Source organism: Pogoniulus pusillus, chromosome 2 (assembly GCF_015220805.1).
Source record: "Pogoniulus pusillus isolate bPogPus1 chromosome 2, bPogPus1.pri, whole genome shotgun sequence".
Taxonomy (NCBI): domain Eukaryota; kingdom Metazoa; phylum Chordata; class Aves; order Piciformes; family Lybiidae; genus Pogoniulus; species Pogoniulus pusillus.
The window spans coordinates 42,318,623-42,336,854 of NC_087265.1; the positions used below are offsets into that span (position 1 = coordinate 42,318,623).

At 41.0% G+C, this 18,232-nt stretch overlaps 1 protein-coding gene across 4 annotated transcripts in view; it reads right to left on the reverse strand.

The window, feature by feature from the left end:
- The window catches only part of RAPGEF4 (Rap guanine nucleotide exchange factor 4), a 175,305-nt gene that overhangs the window by 23,143 nt on the left and 133,930 nt on the right, over positions 1 to 18,232 (reverse strand). For all 4 annotated transcript variants that reach the window (XM_064162704.1, XM_064162713.1, XM_064162731.1 and 1 more), the window contains 8 exons: positions 17,144 to 17,232; positions 14,358 to 14,436; positions 7,861 to 8,011; positions 6,538 to 6,626; positions 6,036 to 6,066; positions 5,716 to 5,794; positions 3,304 to 3,450; positions 2,016 to 2,113 (listed from right to left, as the gene is read on the reverse strand). In XM_064162704.1, the coding sequence (XP_064018774.1) occupies positions 2,016 to 2,113; positions 3,304 to 3,450; positions 5,716 to 5,794; positions 6,036 to 6,066; positions 6,538 to 6,626; positions 7,861 to 8,011; positions 14,358 to 14,436; positions 17,144 to 17,232 (763 nt within the window). The remainder of the gene's footprint in view (positions 1 to 2,015; positions 2,114 to 3,303; positions 3,451 to 5,715; positions 5,795 to 6,035; positions 6,067 to 6,537; positions 6,627 to 7,860; positions 8,012 to 14,357; positions 14,437 to 17,143; positions 17,233 to 18,232) is intronic.

Sequence of the window (18,232 nt, forward strand, 5' to 3'; positions counted from 1 at the left end):
CAGCTTCCCAAAATGGTGTATATAAGCAAAGTATTATTTTTTTAAAAATCAGGACAGCCATCAATCTTAGAACAGCCTGAAGATTCTGCTGAACTGGGACTGGCACAAACAGAAAAGGTCTTTACTTTAAGACAGAGTATGAGTTACAAGTACAGCAGTTTGTGCAGAAAATCCTGTTTGTAGAAATCCATGGAAAGAGCATTACCCTCTAGACTGAAAGAGGGCTTTTTTCCCCTACTTGGAAGCAAACCACAACTGGGCTGTTACCATAACAAACACATATTTTCCAAGGCTAGGAGAAAAAAGCACTTAGATGTAAATTCATTTGGAAATTCATCTACTGAGCAGAAGAACAAACATGCACAGGCAGCAGCCAGAAATTGGAATGTGAATGGATGAAACTAGGAGGGAGGCACGGTTGTAATGTTACTCAATTTGTCTCTAGCTCTTTGGAAAAATGCAGCTGATAAGGGCATATATTTGGTTACACAGAAATGAGAACCATCTTAAAGGTGCTGAGTGTTCCCCCCTAATTCCTGCCCAAGTCAGTCCAGGTGATGAAAACTAGCACATTGCAGCCCTGCATCTTAGAGCTCACAGGACCACAGGATGTTAGGGGTTGGAAGGGACCCAAGGAGATCGTCGAGTCCAACCCCCCTGCCAGAGCAGGACAATACTATCTAACACAGATCACAGAGGAACACATCCAGACAGGCCTTGAAAGTCTCCAGAGAAGGAGACTCCACAACCTTTCTGGGAAGCCCATTCCAGTGCTCTGTGACCCTTACAGTAAAGAAGTTCCCCCTTGTGTTGAGGTGGAACCTCTTTTGCTGCAATTTACACCCATTGCTCCTTGTCCTATCTCAGGGAGCAAGTGAGCAGAGCCTGTGTCCCCCCCCTTCCTGGCCAGCCTTATAATATAAACATTTATCAAATCCCCTTTAAGTCTTCTCTTCTCCAGACTAAAAAGCCCCAGGTGCCTCAGCCTCTCCTCATAAGCCATGCCCTCCAGTACCCTAATCATCCTCGTAGCCCTCTGCTGGACCCTCTCCCTGCAGCATTTTGAGTACTTGATCCACGCTATATAGCATGGGAAAGGAAACAAAAAGTCATAACAATTTGCTGCCAAAGCTGTCTACACAGATAATGCAGAGCCACATAAAAGTACCCAGCATAGATGTACTGATGCAACACCCCTGCTTTAGAGCAGCATGCCCCATGACAGTATCTACTTGGCAGGATTAATTAACCTTAAGGGAACACCAGAATTTAATAAACTGAACAAGAGGTATCTCTGCATGGAACTATAGCATGCTGGATGTGCATTCCCTGGTTACTAAATTGAAAGCAGCAGCAAAGCATACATTTTACCATATCTATAAAAGAAATCAGGCATACATACTAAGTGGCTTGTTAAAAGCATACAGGAGGCCGAAACAAGGCTACGAGTAATAGAGTTCATGCTGACATGACTTGGCAATGACATTTGTTTTTAATGAAATAAAAGGAACAAAAAATACAGTCAAATCAAACTCTGTAAAAGCAGACCCCATGGAGACTGTCAGAATTACCATATAAACTGTAAGTACTTATGAACCATTCTACTTAAGAAAATCAGACTTTCGACCAGGAATATTTGCTGTGGTTCTACTTCGAATCATCTGAGGTTTTGATACAGTATTTTGGAAGGCTGAGAAATAAAATATTTTAAAGAATTTACTGTTGGAATCAAGTCTCCAGAATGCCTTAATTGATAACATCTATCTTCAACTCTTCTTACATGTGCTCACTGTGACACAGAGAATACTGCAATCAAGTGCTGTCCTGTGAATCAGATGTATTTCTGCTCTAGTTTAGGAAATTATAACATTACCTTGTTTTCATTTCAGGGCACTGTGACAAGCCCTTTGGTGTGAATGCTTCCACTAGCTTTTAGGTAAATCATTGATAATGTAAAAGGGGACAAGAGTTCAAATAAATGGAAGAGCTGAAGCTCCTGAGAACTGAACACATACCAACGAATCGAACTGATCACGCGGGCAAGCAAACAGCCGTCCATTAACACTGAGAGTTGTAAACACTGAAACATCATGAGGTTTGAGCACAACCTTTTCTGCAAAAATGAAACAGAAGATTATGTATTACATACATGTAGAACTTACAGCAGAACTGATCCAGCAGCTGCACAGATTACCCTTCTGGAAACTAATTTTTGCAGGGTACGTGTCCAGGATACACCACAGATGACAACAAGGTCCTCTTTACTGAAGAACTGTCACAATAAGCTCAGCCCAAACCAGTCTTCCACAGAGCTGGCACACAAAACTAAAATCCCAGCCCCAGTATGTACAGACAGGTCAAGAAGCCTGTGCTGCCATGTCTAGAAACTCCCTGCAAAAAATCAGCCATAATTAAGGACTCCATTAATTCTTCTCTGAGCTGTAAACATCTGGAGAACTGTTCTTAATGGAAATTGCCTTGGAAGACAGTAACTGCATAAAGAGGTGATGAAATGCAGCTATATTCAAACCTTGTTACAGCAGTTCTAGAAGAGCGTATCACAGGTAAAGAAGACAATGAAATAACTTACAAAACAATCTGTTCCAGCATGCACTGTCTGTCAGCAAATCTGACAATAAAAAATTGCTGCAACTGCAAAAGGTGGAGCAGCCTGGTGTTAGTTCTCAGGAACTGTGCTGGTTTGGGCAGGCATCACTTGAAAAAATGCCTTCCAACACAGCTCTCATTAGCTCTGTGTGTGTCCATACAGTCATACCCAAGCAGAGCACTTCAGCAACATCAATTCTCCAGCACAATTCACCCTGCAGTTACTCTCTCATTTCCACAGCCTATAGTTGAGGGATGACTCCTGACCTTTTATGAACACTAGGTTATCTGGCTTGACACAAAGTTGTTCTGTAGTGGTTTGCATGGAAAGAGCAGCCAGAATGGCAGTGACCACTACCAAAATGTCTGCAGTGCATTTTTCTGCTACTGCTGATTTATATGTCTACCCTGACATTATCCATGCTTGCCTCTTAGCTCTGTTGTTAAAACTCTTGCAAGTCTTATAGTGAAGGAAATTTGGGGTAGCTCTGCTTTGTAACACACAAGTACAAAGGATTCTCCATTTTTCTCTTCCCCAGGTGAGCTCCAGTCTGTGCCTAGTCAGGAAAAGGCTGACTTGTAATTAAGAACCTATGTACCAGCCAAACGTGCACACAAGCCTTGACTTCCAGTTTCTCCCAACATTCTGCTTCACTGTTAAGTGAAAGATGTTTTAAGATGATGCAAATACAGTACCTCCTCCTGAACTCATCTTTACTATGATGAGGCCTTCTCCAGAGCCCAGCTTATCTGCTACTGCGCTGATCACTTCCTTCACAGAGGCCGACACTGGCACCCGGATGGTGGTATAGGTCTGGTCTATGCAGTACACCTTAAACAGAACTAAAGCAAAAAGATTGTGCTGGGTATGCCATGTGTAGTGTAACAACCATGCAGATGTCAGGGTACAAATTACTTTTATTTCAGTAGCTACTCCTTATAAATGAAACAAATAAAACAACAACAAATCACTGCAGCTTTGATTGCTCCCCATTCCTCGGATGTTCTGTTTCATTATTGGATGGGTTTCATATATATATGTACATAAAATGTATGGATACCAATCTAATATGGCACTTTGTTATATTCCACACATGATAATATTTTAAATCAACACTTCTTTTCAAGGGTCAAGAAATCTGTCTGCAAACTCTCTTAATTATAGGAAAAATAACTTTCACATTTACGAAAATAGATCTGAAAACGGTTTCGTTATGATCAGAACTTAACTGTTGCAACCTGTTTTTCACAAGTAAGCTGAAATCAAGAATGCTGTAGATGGTGAAGAAATATACCCTAAAAATAAGGATACACTTGAGTGTGCAGTACAAATTGTCTCACAGAATAATACATGAACCCAGGTCTCTGGATGCCTAGAAATCAATATGACAGTACATTAGCCTGAAAAACACAAGGCACAAAATGCCATGACTTTAAGACAGAAGTTAGCAAAATACTCCTTCAGCTCAGCTGTCAAGCCAAGCCATGCAGCCCCTGAGGTTATAGCTGTCTATGGATTGTCAATGTTCAGTGTGCTGCCTGCCCTGAAAACTAAAAAAGTAGTGACTACCCGTCCACACAGACAGCAGTAGTAGCAGACAAGTAGTATCTCTGTGGTGGCAGCAACTGTTTCTAGAAGAAACACCGATACAGACAAGAGAAGCTGCAGAACTGTCAGGATGTCTCTTGTACATATGCAGTTATCTTCAGCGTTTGAAATGGCTCTCCTGTTGGTTTGAGTTATGTCACCAGCTTTCTTAGCTATCCACCCTTGCATTTTGTTCCCTTATTAGCAAGGAATGGCATTTAATATCAAATACTTCGCAGCAGAAGCTATTTTCTCTGATGAAGTTGCAGCACAACACTGTTGAGGGACTGGCCCTAGCAGAGGCAAATAAATCCTCAGATTTTTGAGTTTTAAGGGGCATGTATTTTTGTGCACAATTAACAGATCTCATCAGCAGAGCTCAGGATTTTGCTCACATAGCAATGCTTTCATCTGCCTGAAGTAAGGACAATATGAAAAGCCATCACAACTTCAAATGATATTCTGATACACCACTGTATATGTTAACTTAATCTCCTAAGAGAATCAAACAATAGCAATAGCTCAAACCAGCAGATTTTATTTTCTAGGCTGTGTGCAACAGGAGAGAGTATCCACAGCATGATTATGTGCTCCACACATATCTTGCAAGAGAACAGCTGTACATGTTAGCTCCACTGCACTACCAAGGGAAGACATTCAGAACTCACTGTTTAGTGCACTGCCATTACCTGCAAGGACACTGTACTGATTCTTACTGTGATGGTTTGGGTGTTCTCCGCCCCCCCACACTTTGGAAATCACCCAGACTAGACTCAGTGGCTCTGGAAATTGAATGAAGTTTCTACTTACAGCTTAGCACAATATACAAGCAGATATTTACAGTACATACAGCTATACACAGAAATGTACAAGGTAAAAGGAAATACAGAAACACAATACCCCTTCCAGAAACCTGAGTCCCCAGGAGGAGCTCTCAACCACCCTTCCACCTTCTCCCACCCCTCTCTACCTTACCCTAGACATTGCCTTGTGCCCAAGGAAGACTGGATGGTTGGCCAGTGGGTTAGGAAGCAGGTGGATTAGTCACAAAGATGGCAGATTAGGTTAGAGAGAGAGATAAGCTCAGCCCACAGCCCAGGTAGCGACTGCCTCATCTATATTTATGTTCTTGTTCTTATACATCTCAGCAAGCCTATGAGTGAAGTAGACATCACCACTGTTTCCCTTGCACAGCCTTTAATCTAATTCTTCTCACCAAAGCATTCTAGCTAGCCTCAAACTAGCACACTTACCCAGTTTATTCATTCCCTATTTTAAAGGTTTTTTTTTTCACCTTCCTCTGAGAAAGCATAATGTTTAATAGCACAACTAAAGAAAAAGACCAGGAGCACTTCAAGGCTGGAGACTGTTTGGCTAGGAAAAGCAAACAGGGTTTGTTTCAAGACAGGCTTCAAACTGTAGGTAAGTACTGTTGTTTATTTTTAGATCATTTTTTGAGATAAGAGAAATTTTCTGCACCTTTCAGTGTCTCAAGAAATCTTGGCAAGGAAGAAACTCACCTTCATCACTGCCCCTGATAGGCTGGCGTTTCTGTGCTCTGTCATCATTTGCATTGAACAGCTGCAGAAGAACTTTGTGCTGAAAGTAGATCATCAGGATTCACATTAATGCAAAACCAAACATTATGGGGTAAACGTGAGCTACAGTAGTTCTCTTACCAGTGGCAGGAAAAGAGACTAGCAATGAAGATGTTGACAATGTTAAAAGCTATTTCTCAATGTGTTGTTTCAATATAGCCACAATTAGTAAAGAGAAGGTGCTTATGGATTTGCTGTGCTAAGGCTTTTACTTTAGAAAATGGACAAATACTTTCTCTCACCTTCTTTTGTGATGCTTTAGGTTCTTCAGAACTATAAAAAGGTAAAGCACATAATATATAATTAATATTGCCTGGAAGATGTTGTGTAGAAAATCACCTACAGATCATGGATTAGTTGTCAAACTACAATGTCAGCATACTCATGTTTGCATATATGAAAACACTAAGTCATATCACAGTTGATCTGTGACCAAGGCAAGGAAAATTACATACTAACTCCATATCAGCATGAAATAAGCATCCACCCAAAGAAGTTTCGACTGTGTGTACTTAGTTCCTTTTTCCCTCTGTCAAGCTTTTAATGACAGTTTGGTGTTTGCAACAACGATGCAGAGAGAGCCACAGACATTCATCCAAACAAGTCTGCATGCAAACATTCAGTCCTGTATGACTGAATGCCATTCACAGAACTGACTTTTAATAGACACAAGCAATAACTGTTTTCATTTACTTATTGAGAAAAAAAAGTTAAGGAGAAGAAAGAAGTGAAAACTGTGCTTACACTTGCTTTACGATTTTCTCAAGCTCTGGAAGTTGCTCCTTTAGTGCTGCAATCATTCGAGTATCATCTGATACAGATACATAAAATTCCTGCAATTGACACAGAATCATCTTTAAATAAGCAATACTCAGGATAGAGGATTATGACATGACATCTGATATCTTAGTGATTATAAAGAATGATAATCTACATAGAGGAACACATGCTGGGCTCAACCCTCTATTTCTTCTACTTGTTTATCTCCAGCTGATTTAAAGCGTGACTTACACATGCAGAAGGGAGGCCTGACAAGGCTCCTTAGCTCTCTGTATGACCACTGACTGCTTGTGCAAAAACTGCATTTTCAGATTATCAAGCATAAAGACTATAAAATTCACAAGATAATGCTTTTTACCCACTGCTGCTGTAGTCCTCACTGAGTTGTTAACACTTGGCTACTCCAGCCTGCTACCCTACTCAAACCTCTTCCTGCCACACCTACATAAAAGTGACCCAAAGAAGGGTCTATATAATTGTTCTCTAATTTTATCTTCTGGACATTATGTCTGTCTCCAAAGCTTGCCTATGATGAAAAGCTTTCCCATGTGGACTTGCTGTATGTCCATCATATTTAAGACCCCTCTCTACTCCTCTGGCTAACTCTTGTCTTTGATTCATTTTTTTGGGGTAAGAGCTTCCATTCAGGCAGTAACAAATAGGAATGTGCTCGATAAACACACTGTGTACCAATAATGGCAATCACAATGCCTTAACATGACACTGTCAGTGCACATCTTAGAAATATGATATGGCACATACCACAACAACCTTCCTTCCAAACAGTCTCTGAGGAATTAAATGATTTTAAGGGATCACAAAGATTCTGGAGACAAAGATCTTAAGTTCTAATAGCTTCAGTGTACTGTTTTCATTCAAATGGAAAGGATTTTGGTTTTGTAAAGTGAGAAGCCTCCAGCTCCTCCCTGGCACACTCAGGTGGGTATAAACAACCTTCCAGATCAACCTGCAGAGCCTCTGAACTATTCACAAGAGGACATTGAAAAAAGTGAATTCCTCTATTGCTATAAAGCAATCTACCCATGCACTGTTTTGAAATGGGTCTGCAACTCCAGCAGCTATTTTCAGAGGTCCAGAGGCTGGCAATATTTCAAGCACTGCTGTGGTGTCTGCAGCTAAACCCAAGAGAACAGTTAGGAGTTTGCACTTTGAAATGACCTGCTTCTCTTTAGCTCACAACAGATTCCTACAGATGGAGAACAGGTTTTCCACGTATCTTGCTTCATAGCTACTTTTCAGTGTGACAATACAACAACTCCTTTGTACCTCCAAAAAGGCCATTGCTGCTTCATCTTCTTGCAGTAAATCTCCATATAAAGCAGCCCACTGCAGAACCAATCGAATCACTCGCCTTTTATTGTTGAGGGCATAATCCATTTTCTCCTGCTCTGTACCCTGGGAAGGCTGGGCATGGTAAGTGCCACGGTGTCAAGGAAAATGCTCAGTAATTGAAAATATCAAAACCAGTAAGAATTCACAAACAGCTGACTTCCAAGAAACCACCTTCGGGGTGCTCAGATACAACCTTCTAAGATATACTTTTGATTTCTGACTGCCACAAGCATAAAGACTGGTGACACTTTCACATTCATACTAAAAAGTAAAAAGATGGTGAATTCTCTAAAGAGCATAGGAATATCACAATCTGCAGAGATGGCTGTTGTAGGAGAGCAGACTAGAAATTACACTTGGAACGATACAGAAGAAGCTGAACTGTAGAGTAGTTTATGTCTCTCCTTGTTATTCTCTGGAGACAGTTGGAGAGGAATAAAAAAGCCCAAATTAGCTTACTTTGTGTTTACTAACAATTCCAGTCTTCTACTGGAATGAATGACCAGTGCTATTTCCTTTATTTTCAGATATTACTGCAACCCAAGATGAATTTCAGTCCCATTATGGTTAGGGGACACAGAAGTTTACAGCCTGGACTGACTATAGAGACATGGGTTAGAATAATAGATTCTGTAATAGCCTCACTTTGCATATGAGGAAATCAGAAATTTCCACTCTATCAAATAAAGCATATTTGGGACACAATAATTTGTGTTAGTTATTTTGTGAAAACAGCAATAGAAAATGGGAAAATGTCATTGACCTTTTTTGTGATGAAGTGTCAACATTGCAAAGACAAGCAAATAGCAAGAAGGCCAAATCCAACATTTACTGAAAGGAAGAAACCAAGAAATAAGTAAAGGCACAACAGGCAGTAAACTGAGGTAATTTCAGCCTTTAGCATATACAAAAATGATGAAGGATCCCCATCAGATACAGGATATGACAATTTGTGTACCTAGTTCTCAGCAGCCAGAGGTTGGCACTATAAAGCAGTGTTTCCCAATAAACTGGTGAAGGTTAAGTAAGAACAGAATGAGTGAAGTTACACCATCAGCCATTCTTCTCAGATAGCAAAATTCTGATTCAGAATGAGTGAAGTTACATCATCAGCCATTCTTCTCAGCAAAATTCTGATTCTGTACAGTTATGAATAATACTACTCCCAATAGTGACATATATAGATATAAAATGACTGTTCCCAATAGCGACAGTAGTGACAGTCTCAAGTTGTGCTGGAGGAGGTACAGGCTGGATGTTAGGAGGAAGTTCTTCCCAGAGTGATTGGCATTGGAATGGGCTGCTGAGGAGGTGGTGGAGTCACTGTACCTGGAGGTGTTCAAGAAAAGACTGGGTGAGGTACTTAATGCCATGGCCTAGTTGATTGGATAGGGCTGGGTGCTAGGTTGCACTGGATGATCTTGGAGGTCTCTTCCAACCTGCTTGACTCTATGATTTAATATTAAATACTGACACTCTTTCATTCACAGAAAAGTCCAGCATCAATTCAGTTGCTCTAACAAAATGTTAAAAGGAAAATTAAAATACCAATTAGAAAAATTATCCAATATATTTATCTTCAGCTTCTCATTTGGAAACATTCATCAAACAAATACTCGTGAAATCTAATGGGAAAAAATATCTATTAACTCACGTGTTCCAAATGATTCTCCAGCCCAAAAACCCTGAAGAGATTTGACATACGGCCAGGGTTAGTGAGGCACTCAGCTGAGTCACAAACTTCTAGAAATCTGCATTTTAATTTTCCTTGGACAGGTATAAAATTACTATAGAACTAAACATGAATGTCAGTGCATTTATGGGAGTACATTAAGTCAAAGGGCCATAAGAAGTAAATAATATATTTTAAGCTGTAATGTCTCAGGGAGCAAGCTTCATGTTCTACTGAGTAATTTTTCTCATGCCATTTTTACTTTTAAAACACTAATTATTTCATGCATTTTTACTTTCTTATTAACTGACTCACCACAGGCACTGGTAATTTGTCTGTATTTTTACTGCTCATTTATATTAATTGCCCTTTTATTAACATTATCACAGGGAAAGTCAGTGAAGAATTCTCTCATTTTTATGGGACCCAGAGGCTACAGCTTTGGTGTGGACTGCAATCAGAAGTAAAATATCCAGTACATTTGCAATAGGTGTCAGAGGATTGTAAAATATTTACCAACACCAGCATGGTTAGAGTTCAGTATACACACATCTTACTAAGTATGTCTAGCATATTAGGAAATGTAAGTGGTTCTGAAGTCTGTTCTACCCTGCACGTCTACAGCTACCTGAAGGGAGGCTGTAGCCAGGTGGGGGTTGGTCTCTTCTCCCAGGCAACCACCAACAGAAAAAAGGGACACAGTCTCAAGTTGTGCTGGGGGAGGTCTAGGCTGGATGTTAGGAGGAAGTTCTTGCCAGAGAGAGTGATTGGCATTGGAATGGGCAGCCCAGGGAGGTGGTGGAGCAATGCCTGGATGAGGCACTTAGTGCCATGGTCTAATTGACTGGCTAGGGCTGGGTGCTAGGTTGCACTGGCTGATCTTGGAGGTGTCTTCCAACCCGGTTGATTCTATAATTCTATGATACACAGCTGTGCAAAATCAGCACCCATTGCTACAGCAGAATGCAAACTGTTTTGCTGGCATGATGGGAAAGGAGATTCCCAAAACATTCATACATGCTGGAGGAAGACTATGAGCTACAGAGAGCAAGAGTTTATACTTTGCATTTATGGATTCACAGATTGCATAGAAGTGACAGCAGTCCTTCACAGGGGCACACCTACACCCATGCCCACACACTTTCACTATTCCAAGCAGCACTTTTAGAGGTGCTGCTGTATTTCAGTTTATCTCTAGGGCTTTGTCCTGCATTCCTCTGACAAGCTGTAGCTCTGAGAATTTGTCCATTTCCATCTCTGCGAAGAAGCGAGGGAAATAGTGGCCTTGGTCCAACATACAGGACTGATGTCTTCATCCAGGACAGGAAGGATACTCTTTGCTTCCCTATAAATATTGCAGGATGTGTTAATATTGCAGGATCTAAGAGTAGGGTGCCAAGGGACAGCACAGTTTAAGGGCTGAATCCACAGCAATCAACAATGTGACCCAGCCAAAGTGGTGCTTCTGTCCATTTCTTTCAGGATTGAAGAACTTAAACATGACAAAACACTGGCAGAAAAGAACTGAAAATCCAAATTATGTGTACCTGTACTATGCTTGAAAGCACTCCAGTGGTCTAGCTCTACTCATATTTGCATGCTGCCAACCAAAACAGTATTTTAAGTGGGTGTAGGAAAATAGACTTCTATTGATTTAAAGCTGGAGCAAAAACCAGTGTCTCTGGCTGAATCACCTTTCTTCTTTTTCTTTTTTCATTTCCTCCCTGAGCCAAACTAACCTGGTCCTTAGCCTCACAGCACTGGCAAACAGTTTTGCAGAGTGATCTGCTTAGAAAAGATGAGCTTTGTTAGTAACCTTTCATTCTGATGATGAATTTCAATAGTACAATCAACAGAGCACAGTTTGATTTTTCACATTCAGAATGAACAAATAAATAATAATTCAGCTCTATGAAAAGCTGACACTAAAGCAGTAGGACACCATTTACTCTCAGCCCTCCTCCTCCTTTTCCTTATCCTCTTATCCAAGGAGGATAAGAATTAGCACAATGCCTGCCATGACCCACTTAAGACCATGGTCTTAGCTTCCTCTCCAGATTTCATGGAAAGTAAATACATATACATAAGTGGCACTATCACTTTGATCATCAGAATATTTGCTTGTGCATCTTATGTTCCCAGTTAAGGGATAACTAAGCATAGATGAGCCTGAATCCCTGCCCTGGAAGGCTAATAGCCCTATTAGATGTTCTGGCTTGCCCCACCCTTCTGCTGAAGGGGAAGCAAGGTGGAGAGGAAAACGAAGGCTTGGGTCATTATGTCCCCTCCCAAACGTAATAAACAGGTACCCACAGGTGTTTAAGTACTTGTTGGTGTCTTGCTCAAATAAGGGTGAGCAAGCCCTGGTTTCACCTAATATGGTCAGTTCTGCAAATGCCATCTTGATTGGTGAATCTCTGCAGCCAAAGGAGCCTTTGCACTTGGGCAAATAACATAAATTGAGCTAAGTTGCAAGCAGTTGTGCTGCTTCTGTCTGCCTGCCTCTGTCTCACTGCTCTTGGACAATGTGTTCTGCTCTGACTTGTGCTTCACACCAGCTTAGCCCTGATCTTTTGGGCTTGAACTACCTGGAAAGTTAAGTGCCTCAAGTTTCCCAGGAGAAGGCATTTAAGTGCCTCACAATGTGGCAAGAAGTGTCGCTGACATCCTGCTCTCTGCACATCTGCAAGAGATGCTGCCTGCACCTCTGCAGACCTCTGTGCCAAGAGGAACCAGCATCAGATCAGAGATCATCTGCCTCTTTCCCAGCACCCTGGGAAGATCTGGAAGCCTCTCAATGGCCAAACAGTTCCAACCCTGCCATAAAGAAGCCAGGGACTATCCTGAAATTTCTACTCCCCTACAGTGAGTAGAGCAGACTTTCCCTAGGGCTGCAGGCTGCCTATTTGTGAGTGAGGCAAAGCCACTTTGTGGCTAAACTTTTCCAATTCTTCTGATTCTCCTAAATGAATGAATTGCCCATAAACATCCTTGTGAAGAGTTTCCTGACTGCATTAGAACCCAAATTTAACTAATTACTGTGTAATTGTGGGTGGGGCTTTCTGGAAATACAATTAACTACATATTTTATATCACAGAGTCATAGAATCATGGAATCGTAGAATCAACCAGGTTGGAAGAGACCTCCAAGATCAGATAGTCCAACCTAGCACCCAGCCCTATCCAGTCAACTAGACCATGGCACCAACTGCCTCATCCAGGCTTCTCCTGAACACCTCCAGGGATGGTGACTCCACCACCTCCCTGGGCAGCCCATTCCAATGGCAAATCACTCTCTCTGTGAAGAACTTCCTCCTAACATCCAGCCTAGAGGCACAACTTGAGACTGTGTCCCCTTGTTCTGTTGCTGGTTGCCTGGGAGAAGCGGCCAACCCCCACCTGGCTACAACCTCCCTTCAGGTAGTTGCAGACAGCAATGAGATCACCCCTGAGCCTTCTCTTCTCTAGGCTAAACAATCCCAGCTCCCTCAGCTTCTCCTCATATAATTCCTGCCTCGATAATTGCCCTAACCAAATAATTCCCAAATGGACTAATTGAATAATATGAGGTAGATAAGCTAGAATAAACCAAAACCACACACACAAAAAAACCCATTAAAAGTGGTGCTCTTTTCTTCCCCTCTCAAAGCTGTCAGCAATGGCATTTTGTAATAGTTTTGATGTCCAAACCCATGTAGTTTCAGAAAACGTTTGTTTCAGGTGCACAAACAATTTCTGCAGATCAGTTTTATGAGTCCAAAGGTTTTCAAAACCATTACTGTCTTTGCTAGGAGTAACACAAATGGATTCTCAAGCTTGCCAGACAAGGACATGATGCTCTATTTTGTGGTGTCAAGGTGTTAGCTTTCCAAGATGTCACTCACCCTGCTGAGCTTCAAGGAAAGCACACTTTCACACCAATCTGATTCTAGAAAAATATATAAGGAATTGAAGTTATTATGCCCCTGTCAGAAGTCTATAAACCAGAAAACACTGTATGTTTATTTAATGCTCCCAGGCACTAGATAGTTTCAAGTCACTGTACACAAGAAACACTCTCAGTGCCCAATATCTCCCCAAACCAAATGACCTGCCAGTAACTGACTGATGGGTATTTCACAGACTTCTCCTGTAAAACATGCAGACACTGTGAGGATCACCTCCAGCTCTTGAAGCAAGCTCTCATCTCCTTGGCATTCATATGTAATTCAAGTTTCTTGCAGTTCCTTAAATTTCCTACAGGCTACTATTACAGATGATTTTTATTTTTATTTATAACTATTATGACAGCACCTAGGAACTACTTCTATGTCTTCCAAGGCTATTACAGTTCTACTAGTTTAAGAACTCTTTCTTGAGGCAATTTGCAGCTAGCAATCTATAAAATGGACCATTGGAATCACCAAAATATAATACTCTTGGTTAAAATCTAAAAGCTGTAGTTTAGCTAAAACTAAGACAGGCAGAAAAGATACAGGAAGGGTAATCCAACTTTTAGGTAATTTCACTTATGTGTAATTTCTCCTATCTGGTGGAGGGACAGGACATTTCTTCCTGTTTTTATGCTCTGGAGCAGCATCATGGGTGTATATACAATCCATTTCAGAAACACTGACCTACAGTCAGACAACTGAGAACCTACCCACACGGCACAGCCTCTGTGAAATATGATGTACTTCCTTCAGAAAGAGAAGCTTCGTCTCAACGCTGACAGAGATACTTGTCAAAGGGATGTAACTTGTCCCTTACAAAAGGATATTGTGCCATCAAGGCTGGGCAGAGCTGACTATTTGGCATAAAAACACAGTGCATCATAATAAAGTCATTTAAAATAGAATCTGTGAAAAGAGACACAAAAAAACCACAGTCAATTAAGCCCTGTAAACAGCTTGGGGATCATGAAGACAAGTTGTCTTTCAACTAAAATAACTCATTAGCCCTTTGCAGATAACAAATGAGGTTTTTTGCACTTTGTAGGTGTTAAGTATGAAAACGGAGAATGGGCAAATAGAGATGAAATGTTAAGCCCTACGAGGAGAGGCTGAGGGAGCTGGGATTGTTTAGCCTGGAGAAGAGGAGGCTCAGAGGTGACCTTATTGCTGTCTACAACTACCTGAGGGGTGGTTGTGGCCAGGAGGAGGTTGCTCTCTTCTCTCAGGTGGCCAGCGCCAGAACGAGAGGACACAGCCTCAGGCTGTGCCAGGGGAAATTTAGGCTGGAGGTGAGGAGAAAGTTCTTCACTGAGAGAGTCATTGGACACTGGAATGGGCTGCCCGGGGAGGTGGTGGAGTCGCCGTCCCTGGAGCTGTTCAAGGCAGGATTGGACGTGGCACTTGGTGCCATGGTCTAGCCTTGAGCTCTGTGGTAAAGGGTTGGACTTGATGATCTGTGAGGTCTCTTCCAACCCTGATGATACTGTGATACTGTCTTATTATCACCTGCAAGAATTTTATCACACCTAAGTTAGCAGGCATTTGTCTGTGTCAAAGGGAAATTTGGCAGAGAGAAAAAGCCAACAACTCATCTGTGCAGGGATCTTAGCAGAGGAAGAAACAGGCCTGCTACACCCAGGTACCTAAGAAGTGCTGCTCTATTTGTCTTCAGGGAGCCACAACACCAGACAGCACATTCAGTATATACTACACTAGAAGAGGCACAAAAATTAATTCTTTGCACTGAGTAGAAGGCCAAAATGGACAGTCAAATTTTTGGCTTTGCTTTGATTTGAATGTATCACAGCTGCTACATTTACATTAAAATGTATCTGAACAATACAATCAACATTTCCTCTGGCAAAAAATAGCAAATTATTTTTCCACTGAAAACAGTCTCTGGTTGCACTGATGTCAATTCCAGTTTGCCTTACCTTTGTATTTATGACATGAAGCATTTAGAAAGCTTGGCTGCAGAAGCCAGAGTAAGTTTGGCAGTGAGAATAAACTTTACTTTTAAACTATGCAAGTCTTACATGCAATCACTGAGAAATGGTGGGACAATACCTTGCAGCAATACGCTGCAACTTCTGAGATAAGAGAAATATTTAGAAGCCCTCTTAGTAAGGGATGTCAAGAAAAACACAGTGAGACAACTGTGTAATGTAACATTACATCATGGCCTCCACTGTAATTCATATGTGAAAATACCTCTTAGTTGACAAAACTCACCTCTGGAAGAGAGGGAATTTTTCTATGCATAATATCCAGAGCAGAGAGGATTTTAACTGTTATTAAAGGAACTCATATACAAAAAAAATTCAATTTTCCAGCATGCTGAGCTTCTATATCCTAAAAATAGCTTTGTTTGTAAATGGTGGCGTTTTGCATCCCATTAAGGTATAGGTATAATAATTTTTTGGGGGGGGAAAGTTTCAAAAGATTAAAAAAATCATTTTAGAAAAATGTCTAATACATGCACACTATGAATAGTAAATGTGATTAGATACCTCCAAGCTTAGAGAACAACGTTCTGCTTATAATCCTAATCAATGGGTATCTAAGAGAAGGATAATTTTGGTTCTTAAAAGCGATTAAAACACGCACTGTAGAAAGGATTTCTGTAATCTTTCAATTCTTCCACCGTTTATGGATCACTATACAGATCTCTGCAATACTCTGAGGTCAATCACAGATTAGCTGGGTTTAAGAACACCTTTGAATATATACTTCTCAGACATCTGCAACGTGAAATGACCTTGCTAAAGTGATACTTTGTAGCTTAATACAAAAGTCTCTGCAATTCTTTATTATAATTAGGAGGGGTTTTTTTGTGCCTGACTCTTTACTTACCAAGTCAGCAAATGTCTATATCCCTAGATGTCTCTTTTTCACTAAAGAAAAGCAGCCTAACTACAGCTGCAGAATTCTTGGGACTTGGCCCATGGTTCACAGGATCACAGGATATTAGGGGTTGGAAGGGTTCCATGGAGATCATCGAGTCCAACCCCCCCCTGCCAGAGTAGGACCACACAATCTAGCACAGATCACAGAGGAAAGCATTCAGACAAGCCTTGAAAGTCTCCAGAGAAGGAGACTACATAACCTGAAAACAATTTCATGACGTGTAGTGCCTGGTTGTTTGGCTACATTCTCTCTGCTTTGTACTTGCACTTATTTCCCAGGGGAATTTCTCACACATGTGCTGAGTTCTTCTCTTTTGCATAACAATTCTTGTTTCCCTGCACATGGGCAAGTACCACAAACAAGTAATTTACAGTGTGATACTTCAACTGTGACATGAACATGAAAAAGTTGGGCATATCTATACTAGCATAATGCAATGGCTGGACATACCAAGCTAGATCACAGTATTAAGTGATATCCAGAACAAGAAGCATGAGAACCGTTATCTATGGGTGGCAATGAATGCTCTGTTCTGACCTCACAGTTGTAACTAAAGTCGTGATGAGTCATCTGGCATTTGAAATTTTGCTGTTCTATATGGAACTGAAAGTACAAATATAGCAGATCTGGCTGGAAGAAGTGACTTGTTGTCTTTAATTTTGGATTTCCTAGTTTTTTTCAGTGACAGCCTTTGTCACATCAATACCTGTTGCTTCGTTTAAAGTTGCTTCAAGGCGCATAGTTTCTAGAAAGTGCTCTAAAATTTTCTCTGGGGTTCCTGACATCACAATATACCTGAGGGAGGGAAAAGAGCAGTTAGTGTCTCACAGACAAAACAGATAATGAAGATACAGTTGTATACTGGTGAGAGGATAAAGACTGATGCAGGCCAAGTACCTGCTCTGACCAGAATCTGGGTGGCTTAGGACAAAACTCACTCAGAATATTTGTTGGCTTCCCTCCTGTAAAATGGGAGCAGTTACCATCTCCATCCCAATTAGGGAGTGTGAGATGACAGATGGCCCCTTCCCTACACAAGTACTCCAGTATAACACCATTACAGTTACACTGCAATTAACAGAGCTGCACTGGTGCAAATCTAGGGAAATGCAATCAGAAATGCTTCTCCACTGAGAATAAACATCTCAGTAATGACAGCAATCCACAGTCATTAGAAGGTCTTAACAGACTTACTATGAGCATGAAGAAAGACCTGGCGTGCTTCAGAGCAAAGAAAACATTTCCTTCAGCATCACTGATGAAGGCTGGTCTGAGAAGATGGGGGCAGATAATGAAGGAGCAAACTGTATCCTCAAATTTGTGTAATGCCTTAGGTGATACTGTGATACTGTAGGTTTTTCAAGAGGGATAAACTTAAGTCTGTACCATTTCCTGGAGTAAATTTAGAGAGGTGAGAGAACTACTGCAATAGGCAGTTTTTTTTGGGCAAGATTTTAAGTAGCAGAAGAATATCATAGGATATTGCTAAACTCATTCTGATGTCTTTTTTCCCCTTCCTTTGCAGATCAGATTTTTTTAAATTATTTTTCTTTCCATTCTATCAATCTTTGCATCCCTTTTTTTTTTCTTTGAATCTAACTGATAAAGTATGAAACTTAAAAAAAAGGAAAGAAAGAAAGAAAGAAAAAAACCCTGAGAAGTGAAGATACTCTTCTCCTGCTGAGAAATAAGTGGTGGAGCTGAGCTCCTGGGAGCTCCTCCTCACTTTGAGTGCTGACCGTCACAGTTCTTTTACCTGCCAATCCCTTTGGAAGAACTGTATTGATGTCCCAAG